The following is a 26,138-nucleotide window of genomic DNA, read 5'->3' as shown; positions in this document are numbered from 1 at the left end:
TAGAAAGAAGCTTTTAACTATTCTAGAAAGAAGGTTTTAACTATTCTAGCTGTCAAAATTGATGCAGTACCATAATGCCAAACTGTAAAGGATACTCCTGAGTGGGTTAAAGCGGTGTTTATAAGAGGAGTTAATATCCTTTATGAGACCAACTGGTATAGTTAGGAAAAGCTAGAATACACGTCGAGGAATGCAGGTTTTGTGTGAGAAGCAGAGAACTTCAAGCTGGTTATTTCACTTTTTGTTCATAAAATATATTTCTGTTATAAAATGAATACAGAGACAGGCACACAAGGCACTGGGTACAAACACAAGCAGTGCTGTGAGCCAGGAAGAGGGAAATGAGGTTGTGCTTTGCCTTCAGCATCCCTGCTGGAGGCAAAGTTTGGGAATGGTCTCTTCCTCTCTAGTCCTGCTGGAGGAAGAGATGTGGAGAGTTTGAAAATGCCCTTAAAATCATTCAGCCGTTTGAAGTAGCAGTTGCCCTGGGCAAACAAACAATCCCTGGCCAGGAAACTGTAGAGGAGGAAAAAATAAGAACATGGATGTTTGGGCAACTGAGGACTGTGGTGGGAAGCAGCAGGTTCGCTGAGCCCTTGGAGCTTGAGGAGCTTGAAATATTAAATGGTATAAAGCCTTTCCCATGAGAACAGTGAGGCTAATTAAACGTTCCCATGGACACAGCAGCCTGGAGTATTAGGGAGTTGGCTAGAAGATGATAAGCAGTACAAGGACAGGCCTGTTGACTGTGTTTCAGGGTGCAGGTGTGAATTCCTGAGTGTTTTTGTAAAAATATATTTACAGTAAGCATGTGGGAAAGTCGGGGCCAGCTACCTCAATAAAGCTGCCTTCTGCGCTTAGCCAGAAGACACCCTTGTCTCATCTCTCTCTTCGTGTGTGTGTGTCTACTTTCTCTACGGACCAAAACCTAACGATACGACAGATACCCCGTGACAGAGGACTAGAACCAGTTTTTATTAAGAACAACTCTCTGACATCCTTATGTGTACTGGCAGACAGATTGAGTCAGGGGTGGTTTTTTTCATGTTTCATGTTTTTAGTTTTTTTTCTTGTTGGAGGACTTGGAAGGAAAAAGTTTGAGTTAATATGGGCTCTTCTTAGTATAGTTGTAAGAACTTCTCAGGTTGGCTGTAGCAACACGTTTTGTTACTTGCCTTCCTGTCATTACTTTAAAAAGGACAATATAAGGCAGCATCTAAATGTAGCAGCACAGAGGGGTGAGTAGTATTTTAATATTTGAAAAGCAGTTAAATACAACAAGTGCAGATGTACTTTAGTGTCTCTGGTTTTACTCTGTGTTAAGATTCCTGAAGACCCATAAAAAGCAGTTTGATTTGAAGAATACCTTTTTGTCCTATTGATTTGGTTTCCATTGTCTCATGAGCTTTCTTTAGAAGGATTAATTAAGTCTAAGTAACATTTTCTCTCTGAATTTGTTTTTCCACAGTAAAACTCCCAGGCCTGAGAACTTACGTAGATCCGCATACATATGAGGATCCCAATCAAGCTGTGCATGAATTTGCCAAGGAACTGGATGCTTCTAATATATCCATTGATAAAGTAGTTGGAGCAGGTAGTGACCACCAGATATATTGAACTAAAGATACTTTTTTGCTGTGTATACTGTTTTAAATCTTTGGGTTTAACTTGTGACTGAAAAGAAAATTTTGTAAAGTCTTCAAATTAGTAGGTCCTATTTACAGCTGGTTTCAGTGCGTGTGAAAAGTTGAGTGCACACAGTTCTATTTTTCTTTTTTTTCCTCAAAGAAAGCAGATAGCAAGGCAGCTTTTCAAAGGACACCAAGACCACCCTTGGATGCAGCACTGTTGAGAGTGAAAAAGATTGTTCAGCTTCACTTCTATGCTTCTCTTTAAAGTCTGTCAGCAAAGCACAAAAATTGTGAAGATGTTTTCCTTTTTTTTCCCCTTAAAAGGACTGTTGACTATTATGCCTTGAGTGAAACCACAAACTCATTTCATACCAGTCACGATGAATCCATCACATTGCAGTCACCTTTGGTCATTGGATTGATTTTGGTCACTGCTTTGCATTTGAATTATTGATTTAGGAAGAAGAGGTTGTCTGTCTGATAACTGATTCATCTGAGCCATACAAATGCCATGGATTGTTGGGTTTACAGAAAACAATGGTGAAATTAGCAGATTTTGTAACAGAGGAGCCAGATTACAGAAAGTCTCATTACACCGAGACTGTGTTGCAGTGCAACATATAGTCCTGATAGGTTGTGTGTTTCCTCCTTGAAGTGAAGTGGCAGATTGTCTCGAGTCAGAAGATCATGAAGTGGTAGCTTTCCTGCTATATTAAAGCATTTGTGAGAAGTACTGTTGATTTTTAATCCGTTGAAAAATGCCAATTCTTTTGTTATTGAATTTTTTGTTTCTCTCTAAATATATGATTTGGATTAAAATCACGAGATGTGAGAGGCAGACTCGCAGTGCACAGCAAAAGATTTTCAGTTGGAAAAAGTGTAGAACCATACTACTGTGCTCAGTACATCTCCAGAATCACTCAGCAAAAAAAGAAACAGTGTTTATCCTCTCTTACCGAAGCTACTCATCTGAGGTAGTTTGAAGTTAAGTTATTTTCTGGTAAGGTTGAATTTTTGTTCCTTGCTGGTTTTAATTTTGCCCCACAAGAGTGCACTGTTCTCCACCATCTTCAGTCAAGGCAGCAAAGCTCTGCTTACTGCACATAACAGAGAATTAGTATAAGGATAGAGAAGGAGGTTATTGTAAAATTAAGTCCAGGAACAGTGTGTTTCCTTGCAAGACTTTCAGGAGCCTTTGCTCACAAATGTAAGCTTTCTAAATTTGGGCTATGTGCGGTATGTGAATCTAGAAAACAAGTTGCTAAGAATAAGTGATATGTCATGTTTTACCGTTCAATTGTCCTGATCTATTTTTAATCAAGATACACATTAGAATAAGAAGTAAACCAAAATTTGCCAAATATGGCCATTGTAAATGGAGTAAGAGTTTTCTGAGAAACTTCATAAAAGGAATATTGTCCTAAAGGAGTGAGGTGTTTTAAAAGTAAGTCTCTTTGCTCCATTCCAGTGAAAATAACAGAAGATTCTGAGTTGGAAAGGACCCGCAAGGATCATCAAGTCCAACTCTTAATTGAATGGCCCATATGGAGATTGAGCCTGGCATTATTAGCACCATGCTGTAACCAACTGAGTGACAGAGGATTCCTATAGGTCCTCCACAATGAAGCTACATGGACTCAAGATATAATAATGCCATTTTTGGACACCATAACTCAGATTTCTGTAGCCTGAAGTACATATGGCATTCTAGTTAGCATTTTCTGTTACCAGTTGGTAGAGATGCGAACAGGAAGAGCCAAGCAGGGAAGAACAGATGAAAATCAGGCTGTAGAGTGCTGGAAGCATCCAAAATGAGTTTGTTCCTTTACACTGCTGTCACACTCAACTGCTAGTAGCTTTTACATTCAGACTGAGTGGCTCTGAGGCAGCTTCTTCAGGAACACTTCTTTCCTCCCCAAAAAACAGAAAGGCATTTCCTGCCTCTTGCTTGAGTCAATGCCTTATTTGAGTGAATGACTTGGTCTTTCCTGCCCTTGTCCTTTGTAACACAAGTGTGATTGAAATCATAAAATGACAGTGATTTAAAAAGAAGGGATTCATTTAACTGTGTTGGAGTGTGACGTAAGTAATGAGAACTTCAAGTCAGGCAAGTAATCTTGATATTCAGAAGTACTTTTCCAAGTGGTTTTCACAGCTTTAGCAGAAGTCTCTGAGAATAGAGGGCAGCTTACATAGCTTTGAAGATATACACTAGTGCAATAAGGAAATACTCTTGTCCAAAAGAACCTCAAGAAAAACACAAGGGATTTTAGTAGGAGCCTAAGCATAAGAAAATCAAGGTCAGGAGCCACTTTTTCAGATTTTTCTTTACAGTAATTTTTTTTAAATAACTCACTTGTTTTTATGGATTCAGTTCAGCAAATCACTTGAAGGACTTTAAATACAATTGGATTGTAAAATAATGCTACAGAACGTACTTTCTTAATTTGGGGTAGATTTAAAGATATACTTTGCTGAACAAGGAAGTAAGAATTTGCTTTTCTTTCCAAGCTGAAATTTACTTGTAGCATAAGATCTTATTGATCTAAGTATTTCAATAATTTAGGGCCTACCTGTCCATGAACTTATTGGGAAAGTTTGCAGTGCCTCAGTGAGGGTTAGAGCATCACTGATGTTCAGGAGGTTTATGAAACATTCAGCTTTGATGCCTCTCCAACTCTGAGGGAGTTCTGTGCACAGCAGTACAATCAGGCTTTAAAACACAGCAAAAGAAGCTGATTTCAGAGTCTTCCTTTACTGGTTCCCTGGTCCCCTAAATTTACAGCAAATGCCATTCACTGATGTACTAAGTAGCCCATTTAAAAAGAAGTTAGGATCTCCTGCAGAGAAATCTTTATATCATGAACAGTGCTCCTAAACAATACCTGTTTGCCTTCCACATGTAAATAGACGCATCAGTCTGCAGGGCAGGTTTATGTTTATGTGTGTAGCATAATTAAAAATAAACACCTCAGGAAGGCTTTGTATGAAAAGCCATCATCCTCATCTCTTAAAATCAGTCCTTAGAAAGGGTCCAACCTTTTTTTCTTGAAGCATCCTCTGACCTTGAAGTACTTGTGGCATCTGATTAATCACTCAAGTTCTAAACTGTTCAGCCATGGCTAAATGGGTTTAACTTTTCCTTCAAAAAAGTTAAACCAATATCAGATATACAGTTCTGGTTTTACATGAAGGATTGATTGCTGGACTGCTTGCTGAAATCATAGCTATTTTCTCCATTGACAGTAACTGAACAATAGTTTTAAGAGCTTAGCTTGATATAGCTTTTTGGACCATTAAAAAAATCAAGAAAATGGAATATGAAGCTGGACCCTACAAGATTTATTTCAAGCCTTTTTTCCCCCCTTCCTTCTGTTTTCAAGATGTTCTTTGGTCTTCCTTTTTTTGTGGAGCTCTAGCAGTACTGGGCTGGGGTTGGTATTTGAACTGAAGCAGCATTTGCTCTTGATAAAGTATACTAGTATACTAGTTATTTTGGCTTTCAGAAGTTAAATAACTTGGAACTGTACTGTCACTGTTTGATAGAAATGCAGTTTAGTGTTCACAAGGATGCACAACTATTCTGCCATTCTGATACTTCTTGATCGGTTAACGCTCCTGATGCTCTCCCAAAGTGCATCAACAGAAGCAGAAGGGGAATTTTCTGATCTCATTTATGCATTCCTCTGCTCTGCGGTCACCTGGATATGCAGAGTAAATAAGTGACATTGTCCAGTTTGACAGCTGGGGAACCCAAGGATGATATTGTGAAGCAGTTTGGACAAAAGGCCCCTTTGGAGTGACAATCTGTGGCCTACCAGTGAACACCACTTTTTAGGGGCTTTTGCTGAAGGCTAAGTCTTCATTCTTAAATCCCCGTGAAATAACTACATTTCAGCTTTTGTCGCTTTTCCACTCTTTTTTCAGGGGAATTTGGAGAAGTGTGCAGTGGACGCCTAAAGCTGCCTTCTAAAAAGGAAATTTCAGTCGCTATCAAAACTCTGAAAGTTGGCTACACAGAAAAACAGAGGAGGGACTTCCTGGGGGAAGCAAGTATCATGGGACAGTTTGACCACCCCAATATCATCCGACTAGAAGGAGTCGTCACTAAAAGTAAGATATGACAGGGACATCTGGTTTGCATGGGAAGTGTCATGAGGTACCTCCAAACCTAAATCATTCTGTCATTTGCTGATCGTTCAAAAAAAAGCAGAAAAACACCCTAAATAATTTTTTTTTTTTTTTTGCTCTGCAAACCCCTCCAGAAATGCTGATGTTATGATCATGCCAATATGTACCAAACATCCTCCAAAAGAGATAACAGCAGAAATACACAGCTTGTCTTTTGCAGTGTATCTTTTATTTCCTCAGAAGCAGGAAAAACAAATTACCCATGTGAAAACACCCATGTGAAACCCACACTGATGGATTCAATGAGGAGTGGGGTTTGAGGCAATTGCCCACAGAGCAGCTGCACGACCTGCACTGTATTGCTGCTCTCAGGCTGCTGAGAACTTAGAAAAGAATTTAGAACTTACCCTGGCTTGGTGAGCCGGGGAAAATTGGGGAATAAAAGTAGTCTGCTTGAAAAAAAATGTAGCAAATGTGGAGGAAAAAGGAGCTTGATGAGCTGGGGAAAATGGGGGAATAAAAGTAGTCTGCTTGAAAAAAAATATAGCCAAGTGGAAGAAAAGGGATCATTTCTGAAGAACACAGGAGCTCAATAATAAATTGACATGTTTAATAAACTCCAAAGCTACAAATTGCTACAAAATGGCCAAGAGGCTCTGGCTGATAACCTGGTAGGAGTTGTGGAGTCTGACGTGTTAAGGTTTCCTAAATGCGTTGAAGAGCTACGTTCTGCTCTCAGCTAAATCATTAGGTTCATCATTAGCAGAAATTAATGAACAGTCTACCTGGGTGCAACAACTGGTAGTAGGAAATTTTTAAATGATTCGAAACCTTTTTCCTACATGGTTTTCATGCAGAGGAGAAGTACTCCATGTATATTCAATATGTACAAGTATTAGGCTTTTAAAGATCCTGATGCTCCAGAATTTAGACATCTTAGTAAAAATCTCAAAAAAAAAAAAAGTCTTGGGGCTTTAAGCTGTCAGTAGTAATATTGATTTTATTTCTGTGATTATATAGATATGTTTACTTAAAGGCATTTCCTAAATATACCTTTGGGTTTTTGTTAAGGATTTGGTTGGTTGGTTTTTTTTTAATTGCTTGGTTCAAGGTTTCAAAAACATAGGTATGAAAGAATTTAATAGCCTACTGCAACAAAACATATAAAATAAAAACCCCACCAGTTTATGTCTAAAAATAATTAGTGACAGGTATGTAAAACCCTATATGTTATGAAGATACGTAATTATAATTATAATAATAATGACTTCTCTAGGTGTGATTCATGAAAGTCTATTTTGCTGATTTAAATAACAAAGAAGTTATTCATTATCTTAGGTCTCACGGCCCTATTAGGAAAGGGCTGCCAGGTCTGCCTGTGTAAATGAAGGTTACCTCCTGCTTTGTAATGACACACACTTTGTACAGTCAGAATAAGATTTGCAGTCACAAAATCACTTGAAACACCAGCATCACTCTGTACACAGCTGAGCTAAAATCTATTTTGTTACATTTTGTATTCCTGGAGCACTTGAGAAAATAATTTAATTGCTGTGCATGCAGGAATTTGTGTATTGTTCTTGAACGTGCATTACTAATTCTATCTGTATTCTGTATGAGTGACTGTGAGTGAGTTTGCTACTCAGCTGTATTCACAGCAGAGTCCTGTCTGCTTGGGGGGGTCAGGAGTGCCAGCTGCCTATCACATCTATGTGTGGGACAGCAAGCTCTGAATATTCCCAAATGAAGTCAATAAAAGCCTCAGGGATATACCACCCTCTCCAGACAGCTTCAGTACAGGAGTTGAGAAATCTGCTCTGGAGCTATTTGTCTCCATTTTGCTGCAAGTAAAGTTAATAATTTAATTTCTTTAACATTCTGTGGAGTGATAGAAGGACAAGAAGCTTGTGGGATTTGTTTTGTTTTTTTTTAAACAAACCAATATACTCTATGAATAAGTTAACAAGTGTTCATACTTTTTAATAGTAGCTATTAAATCACACCTAAAAGGCATTAGTATATGTGCAGTCAGTAGAGAGCCTGTGGAGTATATGATGGTTCACTCTCAGCACAGGTAATGCATGATAAACAGGAGATATGACCTTTTCTTCACTAACCAAATTTTGCTTAACAGGTGACCCTTAGTAATTCTTTTACTTTAGACAATAGTTCACTTTTCACAGTAAACAGATCTTCTGAAGCATCTCCTGATGACTGCAATTGTCACAATCCCCCTAACAGGACCATTTAGTTTGAGAAGTCCTCAAACTGGGGTGGCTCCTTTGCTCCAGTGCAGAGTTGTTCCTCTGCTTCTCATGAATTTCAGTTCTACATCTTCCTGCTGCTGCCCTGGTCTCCTGGGCACACTGTAGGCCTTATTCTTAATAACTAGCATGCATGTTCTGCTTAGTTTACTAATAATTTACAGCAATTTGTAGCCTGTTAGTATAATAAACTTCGGCAACACTGTTGACACAACTTGTTATCATGTATAAAAGGCTCTCCTTTGACAAATGAATGCAGAATGTTCTTTTAAAGCTGTAGCGTGTTGTTTCAGAGCATGTACTTCTTATTATGGGCACATTTCCAACTTAATGAGAGTGAAGCCCTGTTCTTAGGGTGAACAAGGCAGGAAGATGCTCCTGTAATAGTTTGAATGCCATATCTTCTTGCTCTAATTTAAGTCTTCTGATAAGTCTCATAAAATTGACTGAGTTTGTACAGAAACCAGACGAATGTTTCTTGGTTTTGAGGTACATGGATTTATCATAGAAAGCTTTGGAGAGCCTCATTGGAAAGGTCCAGCAGCATGTTCTGGGTGTTACCAGAAATCCCTTTGGGGTAACATTACACACAAACTGCAGGTTAGGGACTTTTGCTTGAAATATGCATTTCTTGCTAACAAGAGAAAGCACAAACAGATTTTTTTTTTTTATTTTTTTTTTTATTTTTTTTTTAGCTTTTCCATTGTTAGATTTTTTATCTGTACCATCTCCTTTATAATTCAAGAATAATGTTTTGGGCAGAGTATTTCCTAGTAGTTAATTGATGACTGTCAATTACTCATTAGCGTGATTCCCACAGATATAATATATGTGTCATATGTCATATATAAATGATATAACGCATTTGCACCACAGAAAGTAGATATTTGAACCTATTAATCCATGTAAAGGGGACAAAGAGTTGTCTTGTCATTATATTAAGCTTATTCTTTGAAACTACTGTTTCTCTTTCAAGTATTTCCATCTGTAGAACCTGTATTTTTGAAAAAACAGCAGAAAAAGGAGTTGTTACCATTTACTTTGCTTTGTTAATGACTTTCCTGTTTTTAGTTAAACTGGATACCTCTTTCAAGCATCATGCTGTTCAGTTTTAGGAGTTAAAATTTCACCATGACTGCTATACAATGTACAGGCCTTAATCATACTTTTATGGTCAGATGCCTCTTCCTGTATTATATGTGAAAAAATAATTCATCTCCTTAAATGACTTCATGCCCTTACCCACCTCTCCCTCTCTACCACAAAGAGAAAATAAACAAAGCTTTAGAAAATATTATGAAATAATAAAATCTGTATGATGGTAAAATATTAGCAGGGACCTGAGTTGCTAAAATTCCTATCAGTTTATGCTGAAATCACTATATTTCTGTTGACGTCAGGGGAATCACAATTATGTTGTTTAGTTTGCCCATACATGTTTTAATTTCTTTCTAAATGTAAAATTATCCTTGGGGTTTGGAAGGTCTGAGAGCATTTCTGAAATGCTTGGTTTTACTGGTCATTATGTATTAAATGCCTTACCCCTGTAATCTATTTGCAGGTAAACCAGTTATGATTGTTACTGAATATATGGAAAATGGTTCCTTGGACAGCTTCCTACGGGTAAGTGCAATAGAAAGCTGAACGGTGCAGAACTGGCTCTTCTTCTTAACTTATTCTGAAATTACTGCCACTCTGCTCTGATTCATCATCAGCTCTTGTTGCTTGATACTTCATTATTTTCATTTGGATTGGTGTGTATTGTGATGTGCTCAGAAAGCCAGGTAGGGATCTTCAGGTCGATTTTGACTGCTTGCAGTAAGCATTATTAAAAAATAAAGACAATTTTGGTTTCACTGGTATGTCAAATCTTTTAAAAATGAACAAAACAGAACAGCATTCTGGCACACAAAAAGGAAAATGTTTTTCTGAAGGCTGAATTACATCTCTAATGCACTTATGTTTATTTGTTGGCAGCCTCTATGTCTTAGCGAGTGATTTCCAAAATGAACAGATTCATGGAAATTTTATCAGTAAACCAATAGTACTGAGTCAAAAGCTGTTTCCCTAAATATGAAAAGTTTAGGGAATAACCCCTTACCTGAGGATGTTAGATATGTTTAGCTAGCAAAGTTTATTGGCCTGTTTTCTTTCTCTAACCTTAGGCATACTAATAATGCTGTTGATTTATCTTTGTTTTCTGTCAAAGTTGGTAGGGAGCCTAAAAAAATTTGAGTGCTCCCTGTGTCACCAAGATTTACTTGTGGCAAAACAAGAAGTGTAGAAGAAACGAAATCCCATCTGAGGGGAAACACTAGTTTAATTTTAATTTGTTATGGCAAACTCAGCTGCGGCTGGGAGACTGCTTTGGTTCTGCCACGGTTGAATGACATTATCCCCCAAATTCATAACATTGAACTAGACATTTAACCCCAAAAGGCGATACATTGTCAACCTTAGTTTCAGTATGTACTATATATGTTATGTTGTCCACTGGAGCATTTAAAATACATATAAATAATGTGTCAGTGTGGCTGAACGAAATATATCTGTGCTGAACTATATATATTTTGTTTAGGCTTAAAATCCTTGAAGAAAGCTCTAAGGAAAGCAGAATAATTTCTGACTGTACAGAACAGTTGTTCAGCTTGTTCGTTCATTCGAGTGTGATTTTCTTTTTACTTCTGTTGTGTGGAAGCATAGATAAGAATCTTGTGACTCATTAATATCACAGGCAAATCAGGGCATATAACCCTTTTAATAAATGCCTTTTGAAACTAGTTAGTTTGCTTTCCCCATTGCCATGGAAAGGCTCTCTGAACATCTGATTCTGTTCATGTTTAGAAACCTGATTTCTAGCTAAATCTTTTTCAGGGTCTGTATAAATTCTCTTGTGTTGGCTCTAAAAAAAAGGTTTCATGACAGGGAGCTGCTAAGAGTCTTTTAAAATAATTAATTTCTTCATGAAGGGGAATTCTGAGAGACTCTTTAAGCATCTGCTGCATATATTTGTCCAATGTTTACAGTGCTAATATTGCCCCTAAGTATACTAATCAAAAACGAGATGAATGCAGTCAGTCTTGCAGACTGATTCATGTGAGATCACCTCACATGGCAGAGCCAGCTCCTATGCATTTAATAAAATTCTGGAAGCAGAAGAAGGAAGGGTTGGAGAGGTGCCCATGATGATACATTTACAGCACTGGGAAATTCATCTGAGAGCTGTGCTGTGACACGCTGTTGTCCTATTGTCTGTGTAACTATGTATCAATATCCAAGCTGGATGTTAACAAAGAGATTAATAAAATCTGGGAGATTTAAACCATGCACCTAGAAGTCGATGATTAGAAATATATGGTTTCTAGGCGAAGTCACAGTGTGTTTAATTTTTGTGTTACTGAAGTTGAGGAAAAAGTTGAGGAATTAGTTTAAAGTTAATGGAATTTGAAAGCCACTGACTCAGATCAGCATTTGCTTTTGTTAAAAAAAAAAAAAAAAAAAAAAAAAAATTCTTGTGTAGTAGAAAACATTCATTAGTCCATCGGATAAGGCTGGGATTTTCACTGAAAATTCCTATGGCCTTTCAGAGAAGTTGGACATCTGTTTCTCTAATGTCCTGATGCTCCAATCTCAGGAGCAAAGACAACTTAGATTTATGTGCTGCTTTCACACATCTAGGTCCCATCTAGGAAGTTAAAATTCTGATGACAGCAAGAAGGGGAAAAATGAATTTTTATCTGAATTTCAGATCTGTCCCCTTCCCTCAGCTGCCTGGAAGATTATCCCCCTCAGCTCAACATGCTTGCACATGTGGCATTTAAATCACAACGCCTGATTGTGAGCTCTTCACTGGGGAGCTTCCAGGGTCTCTATCAGAAGTTCTGTGTGCCGAGGAACATGAGCAGTCTTTGAAATGACATTTCAAATGTTTTCCAGAAACATGATGCCCAGTTCACAGTCATCCAGCTAGTGGGCATGCTCCGAGGCATCGCATCTGGCATGAAATATTTGTCCGACATGGGTTATGTCCATCGAGATTTAGCTGCTCGTAATATCCTCATCAATAGTAACCTAGTGTGCAAAGTCTCAGATTTTGGTCTCTCTCGTGTGCTGGAAGATGACCCAGAAGCTGCTTACACCACAAGGGTGAGTTTCTGTGTTTCTTTGTCCTTTGAAAATTCTTGTTGGTGGTGACAAAGGCTGAAATGTATTGGAGTCCTTGAGGCTGTGTTGGAGAGGCGAGAGACATTCAATAAACCAGAAGCTCATCACAGCTATTTTTTATTTCATGTCTCAGAGAGGATAGAAGGCAAAAAATAAAATTTCGGTTGGTAGACTACTTTTTCAAAGTATGCAAAATTCTTGGCTCAGCTGCTTCTTCTGGATGTGTAAAGGAGTGAACACCATAATTAAGGCCTGAGCGGGTTTGGCACCCAATAATCTAAAACTTCATGTGTGCTTTGAGCACATTTAGCTGCACTGCTGATTTAATTCTCACACAGTAAAAAAACAACCTACCCATCTAGTTTTTTTGTGTGTGTGTCTTCTAGCATGATGAGACATATATGTGATTGGATCATACTGATATCCCTGTTCTTCAAGGGTTTGTGAGTTCTACCTGCTATTGTACCTCTGAGTAAAAACTTGAGTAAAACAAAAAAATAAATCTTGCTTAACAATGTAATAAGCCTCCTGTACTGTCTCCTTCTTATATCATATATACAAAATGTTACCTGTCTTTTGGAGAGGTAATGATATCAAGAAGAAGACTTAGTTCTGTTTTATCTTTAGAGAAGCTTTTATCAGATAGGGGACTGTCCACAATGTAGTCTGCTGCTTTTTTCTTTTCTGAATTTTATCCTGTCTGAAAAGCTCCCTGGAAGTTATAGTGTTAACTTAGGAAAAGTTCAGGAAAGCCACAGTGTATTCTGAATACATTTTTGCTACACCTCTGGTATTCATCTGAATAACGCTGCTGGTTTATTGTGGAAGGCTTTAGCTTTGTATGCATGGATATTACACTGGGATATCTGATTGTCCCCTTTAATGCTATTGCAAGTGGGTTTTGTTAACTTTAGAAAAAAAGACATTAATATCCAGTATCTTAGTCAAGAATAATTTGCATTACTCCTGGTAATCATCTCATCTTTACTGTACAAACCAGATTAGAGAGTATCAGCGCAATCTTAATGTGGATTTTCTAGGGCTTCCTTCATTCCTGAACACTGACAGGAGCAATCAATTATTGTAGTAGTTTCATTGCTGTCTTCTTCATGACTGAAATAAAATAACCTGTGACAAATGAGTAAAGAAATCCTAGCTGTTTTCTTATACATTATATGTACATGCATTTATAGATAAATATTTATCCATCATACCTTCATAACTTACCAGGCATAAAGACTCTATTCTTTACTTGACCTTTCAGTGTTTTCTTTGACGTCTGATAAGCTTTGTCATGTTGTTAGTAATATGCAACATATAGCACTTTGGAAAACTGTCTGCAGAGGTCTGTCATGGTTAATATAAAGAGGCATTAGTAGGAGAAAGCAGTTTTCATACCCAGTATAGGTTCAGCATTAATAAGTAAATATTCATGGAATGCAAGAATTCCTCAAGAGAAAATGACCTGTAGTCCAGGCAGAGGTGTATTGTTGTGTCAGATACTTGCCCACTCTATTCTTAAAAACTCTTGTGGAAGTAGTGGGTGTTACTGCCCCCCAAAGTAAACAATTTTAAGTATAGTATTTTTAGTATTTATCTAGTCACAGATTTAACATCCCTCCCCCGGGATGTACTAAGGCAACTGCTCTGTGTCCTGCCACCACTACCATGGGCAGTAGATTGATCTCACCCTTAAAACATCTACTTAGATGCATGGAGGATGCTGTTCTCTTCACCCACATCTCTCCATTCTTTTATTTTCTAAACATTTTTTCCCAAACTTACTGTGCTTGCTGGTCTCTTTCAGATTATTTTCAATTTCACTACATTTTCCTTAAATGTGGTGCCCAAACAGGACACTAATCTGGCCCAGTACCAAGCACAGCATATTTATCTCATGTCACCTATTTCCTAAGCCTACCTGCCTCTTTGCAATTAGATAGTGAAATCAGATGGAAACAACTATTTTGTGAATTGTAATCATCTGTGTTTAGTAAACTCCATCTGGCATTTACGGTGTATGTGCAAACTGCTGCAGGAAGACGCTCAGGTAATTAAAACCTTCAAATACAACCCAGTATAAATCTAATTTTTGCTGTGAATATACCTCTGCTATACCTATTCCTGGCTCTGTGAGAAAAACAAGGCTATTTGCTATTCATTTTTTGACCTCATTTCCTTTGAAGTGAATCTTATGTATGTGTCAAGCATTTCCATGGGGATGTTTGATCCCCAGCTTAAGCAACTGGGGACCACAAGTGGGAAACAAGAGCTTCACTCTACTAGCAGAAAGCTGAGTAGTTCATGTTCCTGCTGCTTAGTCATATCACAAAACATGAGACCATTTCCTAGGCTGCTCTTAGTGCATTTTGCAAGCCTTAATTATATGACAAAACCAAGACAAAAATATTGACACTTTTTAAAACAATGACATCATCCCAAACTATTTCATGCCTTTAAAAATAAAGGATGACAACTACTTCAGAAGATCTTTGAAAACACACACAAAAAAAATCTAAATTATAGATGTAATTTCAAACATTAAAGAGTTTGTATTATATTGATGGGTACAGATTTTTTCCTCCCCTCCACCTTTTCCTACTCCCAGTTGTCCATTTACTATCAGTGGTAGTAGGCAAATTTACAGAGTTAGCTGCAAAGATGGAGGGTTCATATATTCAGGCTCCTTTTCTACCCCAGTTTTCCACCTGTAAATGTCAAAGCCTGAGAGTGATCCCATTGCTTTAATTCATAATTGCATGTGAGGATTGATCTACCCCCAAAAAGCCCAGTCAAGCCCCTTAGGCTTTCAATACACACCACTGACCGGGTGAAATTTTATGTTGTGCTGTTCTCAGAAGCAATGTCTGAAGCTTTGCATAAAGGAAATGAACATGTATCCTTTTATATATCAATACTTTATGTATCCCTTTGTATATCAATGCATAATCTGTGATATTCATGCTATTGTACGAGAAGTCTGAGGGACAATGCAAAGATCACAAGTGCATATGTGAAATTCAGGAAATTAGAAGTTGTAAGAAACTTTCCTACCTGACAGGGTCATTTTTTACCTCCTGAATTATTGTCACTGACAATACCACAAAAGGCCTTTGGCAGCCTGGGGTCTGCCTGCTTACAGAAGCAAAGCCAGAATGAGAATCAGGCTGACTGACTGTTTGGATTTTTTTTTTTAACTGAGTCTTTGTGCCTGAGGGGATGTACTGTAATTATCTCCGTCCTCCATATCTATTCACTTTTAATTGAAAGACCAAGATTGTATTAAAATTATCATTGTCAAATTGATCTGTTTTATCCTTATTATTTTTAGATGTCTGTATGACAAGCGGGTGGACTAATGGCACAGCATGAAGTGGAAGTAAATTTAAGCTATCACACTTGTAGAGGGACTGTAATTATGTCTCCCAAAGACAATATTTGGGTAATCAGTAGAGGAACTTTGCATAGGTAGCTACATCACTGGTGTTCATGGCATTTCAATGTAAAACACTGTCCAGTTATTACACTTGCATGGATAACTTCTCATTAAATGTAAATCACTTCTAAAAATACTGTGCTTGAATGGCAAGTATTCCCGTAGCTTGTACCCCCAGCTAACAGTGCCAGAGTGAGGAGGGTACCACAGGGTACACACAAGTTCTTTCTGTTACGCAGAAATTATTGCAGCCAATGCTTGACAGAAATCTGCTATGCTTTCCCTATATATGCAAACCCACTATAATACAGTCTGAATGTTTTGAAGGGTGTGACAGGAAAGTAAGCCCCATAAAGTCTCTTGCCTGATAAGCACAAGGGAGAGAAACAGTGCTCTGTTATCACCAGCTACTCAAGGAGGAGATAATTTCAAGATAAAATAATCATTAGGAAGGAACTGACAAGTAGCATCAGATAATTTTCAGACATGTGAGAGGGTAAGTCAGACTCGTCTCACTCACTCACTGTACCAGCAAGATATCTCCTGAACTATCCTATTTCCTGGCATTATGAATTAATGCCAGGCTTTTACCTTCAGGTTTTTCTGCAAAGTTCTTCTGGTTATTCTGTTAGAATTTATGTTTCTTGATTCTTCTCTCCCCAGGCCTGTGGCTTAGGTGCCTGTGGCAGTCACCCTGTAGCAGATTATAAATCAGAATATTGGAATAGGTTATGAAGTCCTGGAAACAGCTGCCTTGTGCTGGAGTGCCAGACATGCTAGAAATAAATCGAGGACTTCATTGGCTCTAGATGAATTATGTTGACTAGGCAGATACTGCAGGAATCACAGCTCCATCTACAGAAGATAAAACTTCGTGTTACTGCTGGCTCACTGATTTCAAACCCTGAGAGAGGTTCTCTGACCTAGACTGCCTGGGTTTCTGAGCTGCAGTAACAAACTCCTACAATTTCTAATACTAAAGCCTTCTTTCTACTCAAATTCGGGCCGCTTAGTTGGCTTCGTGATAAGCACGACCTTAAAGGGAGACTATGACAAAAATATATACAACCTGTACTTATCTTAGAAAAATAATCACTAGATATATTACAATCACTAGATATATGACATCTGCTAGTATTAGCAGATGTCATGATAGTAATTTAAATATTAGGAGACTGGGAAAAAGGGGAATAAAAAAAATAAGAGACAAGAAAAGAAACACATTTGGGAGCCTAGTTTTTCCAGCTCCAACTCTCTGGTCTAGGAGAAAGTGTTTGGTTTTATTTATGTGAAGGTAAATTATGTAAGTTATCTTTGATATTGGTAAAGGATATTACAAAGAATATCCTGATTTCTGGTAAAGCAGAAAAATGGAAATGTTATATTTGTTCAAAGGAGTTGAGTATTTCTCAAAAATAGGGGAGAGAAATGCAAAAGCATTGTCTAATGCTGAATGATCATGGGTTTTGATTTTAAAGTAGAGTATATGAAAGGCAGCAAGCACTACAATTTTCAAAGGAAACGGCAGTAGAAAATCATGCATTTAGTTTGATAAAACTCTTCAGATCTTCTGCATATTTGGACATCTGCTAAAACATGAATGTTGCATAATCCTTTGGGGGCAATTGCTTTTTGTTAAAATGCTTATTTGTCTAAAAAGTATTTATCAGACTTTTTTATTGTTATTGAAATTATTGAAAAATAACCAAATATAAGATTGACATTTTTATGATAAATTTGAGAGCAGAATAGCAAAATAAAAGTTTTATACTCTACTCAGTGGCAGTTGTTTTTTTTAACTACATTTTAATACTCTTCTTATTTTTGTCTTGTTTATGGAAATGCTACATGTATCTGCTTGTATAGGATTACAACTGAGACCTAGCACAGAAAATTTGAAAGCCACTGACTCCTTGTAATGGAATCTGGGGTTGATGTACTTTCCTTTTTCGCCAAGGCTAAGCCAGAAGAACTTGGTTTCATTGAATTGGTAATCTTTCTGCAATAAAGCAGACCCAAAATGTTAGGAGACTAATTAATGTCATTTTTTTGTAAATGTGTTTCTCCAATTGCATAAATGACTTTTTACATAAGATTACAAAGGTAAAGACCTTTTATCAAATATGATATTTCCTGCCCTTGTCTAAAGCTCTCATATTCTAGCCCTGAGCACATTTTTGTGTGTGGTATCTGGCAATTATTTCTCTAGGGTTATGCAAGAAGGGCTTCATTTTTGTATCTTAACGTGAAATTAAAAAAGTGAGCCTGAAGTCACCCATGGAAAATCAGTTTTTTGAGGAGCAATATTCTGAAAACTCCAAACTCAAGGCACCTTGGCCTGGCAGATGTGGTGGGGTTTTTGTGTAAATTTAGGATATAGCATCCCCCTAGAACTGACATTAATTATTGGAAATCAGAGTTCACTATTAGTATGTGTAGAAAAAAGGTTGAAAAAGAGCTATTGATGTCTTTATCAGCCCAACATCTAAAACTGTAAGAGGATTTGTTGTGAAAACACTAGGATACAGGAGAGCTTCCCTTGTTTCTTGATTGTACCTTGTACTCACTGAGGGACCCTGGACATTTGTAAAGAAAGTATAATATTTCTTATTAATACAGTCATTTTTATGTTCTTGGTAATTTTCTGGGGCAGCACTGAAAATGGTGAATAAATTTATAATGAATAGAAAATACAATGCACTTTTCGTGACTAAAGAACATCATCTAATAGCTCTTCATCTGGCTTCAGTGATAAAATGGTGGTTTCAAATACTGCCATTTATCTTCTCTGTTCTATTTGTTGGTCCACAAGTTCATGTCTCAATTCAGTGTTTACCAAATTTTAAGGGTTGAGTGTGAAATAAAGGTTTTCCTTTTGGTAGGGAGCCTGATAAATAGAATGGGATCCACAAAAACTGTATGCCAAGATAATTCCCTCCCTGAGCTTTGCCAAGCCTCTAAGACATATATAGTGACATTTTGGGGGTCTAAATTGTGGCCTGAGTCAGGCCTACCTGTGTTGCTTATACTTAATTTAATTTGGGCAATATTAGCCATGAAAATGAAGATGCTTAGGCTTCAGTGTATTTAGACTGCGTTTAGGTTTCTAATTAACACTGTCTGCATTTCTGTTCTTAACCAAGCTAGTCCATATAAAGTTGGTGAGTGTATGGCTATCCTCAGTGCAGGTACACTTTATGGGAGTGTAGGCAAAGCATTAATATATTTAAATCTTTTTTTCTTGCTGGTTACTCAGTGAAAATTTGAGCACTCCCTTCCCACACAGGTTATTGTGAGGATAGGTGTATGACTGTGGTATAACGGGGCTTGGAGAGGTACTGCAAATAGCTAGTCTAGTGTGAAATCTTCAGAATATATTCTGTACTTTTTGTGTACCCCTAGAACTGGAAACAACTTTAAACTTTTCCAGTTTTCTGTATTCAGATATATTCACTCCCGAATTTTCAGTCACAAGTTTTGCACCACTGTCTTTTAGAACTCGATTTTCTCATGTCTGACTCACAAATCAGTAGTGAAAACCTCTACAAAAGCTAGCACCATTGGAAATTGTCTCTTTCCTCTAATTTTCATGTTCCAGAAACTCAGCCTGAGGTTGCTTGTGTACATTTTACTAATTTAACCTATGGCACCAAGTGGTGGCCATAACCAGGGAGAGATGTTCCCCCAAGTGCAGTGTTAATTGTACTGGTACCTTCAGTTCTCTTCTTACATCATTTAATGATGGCTTGCTTCTCTTGTGACTGTAAAAAGTGTTCAAAGCGACTTCCTCAGGTGACATTTTTGCCCTCTTGTCTCTGCACAGATGACCCCATCCAAACCTGTCTTCCCATGACTGTCTCAGGCACCTTTGGAACAGGAAATTTGTGCCTGTGGTCACAGTGGTTGCCTTGTGCAATTGTAGGCTTGGCATTAGTGAAACAGAGCAACACCACGGCCCCTCATTTTCCTTGAATGTCCCAGAAAACACGGGGTGAAAACATGGTGAAACTGAGCAGGTTCCACACCCACAGGGAATTCCCTTGAATGCCTTACAGGCAGCCGAATCCAGCCCTCTTGTGCTGTGCAAGAGGACTTGGGTTATAAGCAAGGACCATGTACTGGTTTTTCAGTCTTTAATGTTGTATGACTGTAGTGCCAGTTTACAAACATTTTAGAACTTAAAACCAACCATACTTAGCTAACCATTTACTCTTACCTGTGCATATTACGCTACACATTTATATATATGTAAGTGCATACAGTATGTATACAATGCTATATTTCTGTAGCTTCAGTAGATTTTGCAGTGTAATGTATTTTATGCTCTAGATTGTCCCAGATGCTTTCATAACAAATGGCAGTAACACTTCCCAGCTTACACTGGTTTTTTTACACCAATATAATGATAATTGAGAATCTCAGAGATAAAATAATCAATCATGCAAAATCATATTCATTGCAGTGCTGTAGATTATTTTATTTTGTTCTGCTTCCAGGGGGGCAAGATTCCCATCCGATGGACATCCCCAGAAGCCATTGCCTATCGGAAGTTCACGTCAGCCAGTGATGCCTGGAGCTATGGGATTGTTCTCTGGGAGGTGATGTCTTACGGAGAGAGACCATACTGGGAGATGTCCAACCAAGATGTAAGTCTATTGTTATCTGAGTGATGTTCTCAAATAAAGAATCAAGCTGTGAAGGGAAGCGAAGCATAATGAAACCAGGTGGCTCTGAGATTTTGATTGAATAAGATCTGGAGATGAAAATCTCCACTCCCTGGTCAACTAGAAGTTCATTAGAACTTAACAAAGAGCCACCATCTTTATAGCAGGGTATTTTGGAGCTCTGATAGAGAATTTTTCACATTGGTGATTTTCTGTAGGATGATTCAAAGAATTCTGCTGCAATGAGGTCATTACCTTTTACATTCCTTAGTTTATTGTTAGAAAACCCTCCTAAATTTCTGTTGATCCTCTTGGGTTCCACTCATATAATATGCTGGAGAAGTTTTCTGTAAATGTCAAATACACAGAATAAATTGCTCTTGGCACTTGTGAAAAAGAGAAGCAAAGCATTTCTACTAAGAGTTTAATGAAACCAAAATGCTTCTGGAAATAATCAATGGATAAAAAAGAGTAGAGTGATCTGATTAGACGACTTCCAATACAGGCTCCTTTGTTACATTAGTAAAACTGCCCAAGCCTGCAATCCAAATGATTAATGGATCTCTCCCAGTATTTTTTAAAGAAGCATAACATTTCCCCAAATAAGATTTTTAATATATCTATTTTTGATTCTTCTTCTATTGCTTTATTAATTTTAAATTTATTTCATGGGAGTTACTTATGAACCAAATTTTCTGAAGTGCATTTATTAATACAAATAGATTCTCCAGGGAGCTGATATATATTGTTACTAGCCCTAAATTTTTAAAAAAAAAAAGTCCATAACAGTTGTAGTCAGATATTTTCTGTAGTACTTTATATTAAACAAGGAAAAAGAGAAGAAAACTTTCTTTCAAATGAATGCACCTCTGGAATCCAGGTCTCTGCACAAAACAATGTATTTCTATTAATTGGTCATGAACATTTTCTCTGTTGTTTGTGGAGATTAATGTATCCTGTTACATGGGCTGACATACCACCGGAATGCCTTTAAGAATATCACATTAAAATCAGAAACAGAAGGATTAACCTATTTATGTGCCTCTCCTTCATGGCTGCTTAAACCATAAACTGTTTTCCTATCCCTGTTCTGACTCAGAATAGTTTGTCCTGCTTTTCAGTTAACTGATCCAGATAAAAACGAAAGATTAACAGAATATGGCTTTGTAATTTTCTGGTTTGAATCCATTGGGGTAGGCCTGATCAAGAGGTGTTAGATTCTAGTGAAAAAAGCTTATGAAGTGTAAATTCTAAACTAGTCTTTTGCATGTGTATGTGTCAATTTTTAAAAATTATAGACAATCTTGACAAATTTTATCAGTCTGGGAAAATGATAAAAGAATTGGGCTGGCACTGCCTAGTAGGACATGCATAGTTTTCCTTCAGGCAAGTTTTAATGATATTTTCTGGCCCTGTGAGATCATCCCCAAGATCTTCTGTCTGTCAGTTCAGGATGTCTCCTTAGAGGGTAAACTGATTTTCTGCAGGGTAGGTTGTTCATTCTGTTGGTGTTTTGGGTGCACTGTCCACCGGAGAATGTGAGAAGTGTGTGCTGCTAAGGGTCATCAGTGGAGAGAAATTCAAGACCTTTTGAAGTTTGGCATACTTAAGCAAGCACCCACTAACTGCAGCTTTTGTTTATGGATTTAGTTCAACTGAGTGTGAGTTTTGGAGATCCTTTCTACACACTCACCTTCCTCAAAGTCACACACTGTATCTTAACTCCCCTTCCTCTATGTCTAATCTGCTGCCTGGTTTACTTTGCAGATAAACGAGAGGCATCGCAAGACGAGACAATTAGTGAATAAACACATTTGTTTAAACACAGAATGTCCACATTAATGCTCACAGAACTGATAAAAACGAGTAGGTGTAAGTGCCTTTAAGTTCTCAAAAACTTTTCTCCTTGTGCAGGTGATTAAGGCTGTGGATGAAGGGTACCGCCTGCCACCTCCCATGGACTGCCCAGCTGCCTTGTATCAGCTTATGCTGGACTGCTGGCAGAAAGACAGGAACAACAGACCCAAGTTTGAGCAGATTGTCAGCATCCTGGACAAGCTGATCCGTAATCCCAGCAGTCTGAAAATAATCACCAATGCGGCGGCAAGGTGACATATTACATCTTACATTGCACATACATAAACGTCTTTGATTTCTTCATTTTCCATAATTAGACTTTGTCCACTTTGTTTGCTGCCTCTTCAACTTTAAACTGTAGCTGTTTGTAATCTTGAAGGCTACAGTGCTTCCTGGCTGTTCCTTTGGGAGAAGGATTTGATGTTGTTATCATTTTTATTATTGCTGTTATTTTTATTAATTATTTGCTATTGTTTATCCAATTTGTGAAAAGCTTTTATGCTAGAGATATGGAACCCATAGTAAGATTTGGCAGAGTTTTTTGAGAAAAATAGAGATGGCAGATTTGGCCATCATGGGATCTTCCTTTTCCTTCTGACCTTTCGTGGTGTTTTAAATGCTTTTAGTATTTCATAGGTTACAGATGGCCATGTTCCTAAGTAACTTTCTTAGTTGGGTCCAAATACACTTTTATGCTTTTCTCTGAGAAGTCACTTTAACTTTAATCACATTAATAATCTTTTTGCTTTCAGTAGGACTCACAGACATAAAAATGAACTTACTTTCCCTGCTAGATCAGTGTGTTCACAAGGAATAAACTTTCAACCTGTACAGTATTCCTAATTGCATTAAAAACATTCATTTTTAATCCTGGTTTTTCAACACACTCTGGAACTTCACTCCAATGAGATAGGAATTATCTCATTGAGAGCAAGCAGCTGAAGAGTGCGTTTACACCTAAGGGCATAACAAGGATGTGGTGAAAGAGGAGCTTTAGTTAAGTAGGGTTAAAGTGAGTTGCTTTATAAAATGCGCAAAATGTTATACTCTCACTGAAGTGATGTAAAATTGCCTCCTTTTCCCTGCCCCCGGCTTTGTGTTGCAGCCTGAGCTGGAGATTGACGATTATAATTACCTCCTTCTGCCACTCCAGAGATGAGAAAAAATATATATTGAGAGAATATGGCTTGTGCACTAATTGTGTTTCAATAATTTGTTTGGTGAGCCTTTAACACATAGTAAACCAACATACTTATAGAAGCAATTATTTCTGTTACCTGGCAGGTAACAGAACAACAAAACAGGTAACAACAAAAACAACACAACACATTTTGGGGATAACAACCAAACTGTTTAAACACCATCTTCTCAGTCAAGTACATTTCTTCCAAGCATCTTGGCAAATGATTGGTACAAATATTTATTTTATAGGGATATACTGCCGCATTCTGCTGAACAGGGGGGTTGGGAATTGTAACTATCTTGTTTTGGTTTGGAGATTTGATTGCAGAAACCAGTGCTGCATATTTAGTGTTCCAAACAGAAGCAAAATGTTCCCTGTTTACTGTCCTTCCAGTTACAGATTTGAACCACAGCAGAGCTGAAAACAATGTTGAACCATAGTTTCCATTTACCTTGTTCATAGCCAGGAAAAGCTGATATCCTCTAGTAGAGACCAAATTCAGTCTGAGCACTATTTGCACCTGCTGAGGTTTGTGCAGGAGCTCCACAGTGTGATATTGTTCTCTCCTGCCTCTGTCTCACTCTCTTTGCTCCTATTTCATTATGTTCTTTATTGGCACAGCTCGCAGAGGCTCCACATCCATAACACAATACCATGGTCTCTGCTCATGACCCAGCATGGGGAAGGAAGGAGACTGCTGACATGGCAGGGAACTTCTCACAGCTGCTTTAGCTGAGCTCTCAGTGAATTGCTCCTTGTGGCAGACTGTTGCTTTCACCTTGATATGGAGCACATTTCTGAGGAGGGGAGCGTCAAGGGGGTTTTTATTCCTTCCTTCCGACTGCCTTTCCACTGTTACATCCCTACACATTCTCAAGCAGTGCAATCTCCCAATCTGCAGCTCCTCACTCCCTGGTGGCAGACAGGGGACTGGGTGGTGCAGGTCATGGGCACATGGTTGATTCCAAGTGCTGCCCCTCTAGGAAGGACTTTACTGCAGTTCAGGGAGCGTGTGATCCATGACCTCTCCATCTCACTCTTGTCAGTGTCTGCAGGTCAACCTAGGCTATCCTTAAATACACTCAAGAATGACAGATGAGGAGTGCTGGGCAGTCCTATGCACATTTGTGTCACAACCATTGTCACAATAGACTAATCTCAAACTTCAGACATGGCTGAGAAGCTGCATCCAGCTCTACACTCCATCCATGTCCTGCGGAGAGGCACAGCTGGCAGGGAACAGGAGCCAGTGGTGCTGCTGGCCAGGGACTGAGCACTGGAGGTTCAGCACCACTTTTTGACAGGCTGACAGAGAAAAATGAAGAAGAAAAATGAGAAGCCAGACTTAAAATGGGTTTGGGTCTTGCTGTAGCCTTGGGTACAGAAATATGTAACTGATACCAAAGGGTGGCGAGTCAGGGCAGCTCCTTGAGAAGGAGACATAGTGGGATTCTTGCCAATACTCTTCTGCTGTCAGCAACCAGAGAGGGACAGGCATCACTGCAGGGGTAAAGCACTCAGTGACTCAGCCCCCAGGGCTCAGGGGATTGCACCAGCTCAAATGGCTGCTCTCAGTTGTTATTTGAGGCTGTAGCACTCCCGTAGCACCTCTCCTCCTACCCCTAATAAGCAATTAATCTAAATTATAGGGGTCCCAGCTCTCTTTTACCCATGTCTGTGGTGCTACTGGAGGAATGCTAGAGCTTTATGCCCACCATATGCTTGTAGGTGTTCAGAATGTATTTGGTCAAGGAAAATGTTTAACCTGATGACGTCTGTTGCAGATGCAAAACCTGTGTCTTCTTACAGATTTTAGAGCTGATGTTTGTTTAAAATACAGCACTGTTGTATCCTATTTAAAAACATATTGCTGGAGGTGCATAGGATATCCCTGTCCTCTGGGTAGGTTGCTGTTAACTGACCTCAGCTGAAGGATGTGCTTGACTGTACATCTGATTCCAGGGCACGGCCCAGGCATGTCTTAACACTAATACCTCATAGGAATAGAGGAGAGGAGTCAGAGCCTTCAATTCTGTATTTCCTTTTCAGTCTTTTCAGTTTTCTATCCCTTCAGGCTACTCCGTAGCATCTAATAATTTCTTGATACCCAAGGGGATGTTTTTTATCCTTATTGATCATCACTTTGCAGACTGTTCTATGTGCTTTTGAACCTTACTTTGACAAAAGGGGTTTTGTAGCCTCCTAGTGTTGTGTTTCATCTCAAATTCACATGAAAATTCCTTATTTTTATTCCTTGTAAAGTACACAGTATGGCTGATTTCTTTCTTGTCTGTCAAAATTCACTTTTTAATCAGATGGCCACCTTGAGCTCTTTCTAACAAGACTGTGGGCACATGGGTGTTTTGTGTCCCTCAGGCTGCCTGGAGTTCACTAGCTCTGTGAGGGACAGTAGGAACAGAACTCAGTACAAATCCTGCGGTTTTCTAAAGCACAGTCTCATGATATTTTTATTTGATTTATGTCTTGCTGTTCTTTCCTGTTTTCTGAACATGATGTTCGTTTTTCTAACAGAGTCCTTGGACATCTTTAGGGTGGAAGTGAGTTCATAATTCTTCCAGTTTTGATCAGGTTCATTATTTTTCTTCTCGAGCTTATTTTTTTTTAGTCCACTGTGCATTACTTCACATTTGTGAGCATTTCTTACAGATACAAAGCAGATGGAAAGTTTTTTTAACTCAAGCTGGAGAGTCAGAATCACTCCACCCAACTGCTGGCAAGTTGGTGAGGCTGTGGTCTGAAAGGGCTTATTAGCTGTTGTTTCGTTTGTGTGGGGAAGAAATGTAACTT

General features: G+C 38.3%; 1 protein-coding gene across 2 annotated transcripts in view; it reads left to right on the top strand.

The window, feature by feature from the left end:
- Positions 1–26,138, top strand: part of EPHA3 (EPH receptor A3) — a 206,701-nt gene that overhangs the window by 167,580 nt on the left and 12,983 nt on the right. For both annotated transcript variants that reach the window (XM_032678131.1, XM_032678130.1), the window contains exons 10-15: positions 1,469–1,594; positions 5,559–5,744; positions 9,588–9,649; positions 11,963–12,172; positions 20,123–20,272; positions 22,205–22,398. In XM_032678131.1, the coding sequence (XP_032534022.1) occupies positions 1,469–1,594; positions 5,559–5,744; positions 9,588–9,649; positions 11,963–12,172; positions 20,123–20,272; positions 22,205–22,398 (928 nt within the window). The remainder of the gene's footprint in view (positions 1–1,468; positions 1,595–5,558; positions 5,745–9,587; positions 9,650–11,962; positions 12,173–20,122; positions 20,273–22,204; positions 22,399–26,138) is intronic.

Source organism: Chiroxiphia lanceolata, chromosome 2 (genome assembly GCF_009829145.1).
Source record: "Chiroxiphia lanceolata isolate bChiLan1 chromosome 2, bChiLan1.pri, whole genome shotgun sequence".
Taxonomy (NCBI): domain Eukaryota; kingdom Metazoa; phylum Chordata; class Aves; order Passeriformes; family Pipridae; genus Chiroxiphia; species Chiroxiphia lanceolata.
This window is presented reverse-complemented; position numbering and strand designations above follow the sequence as displayed.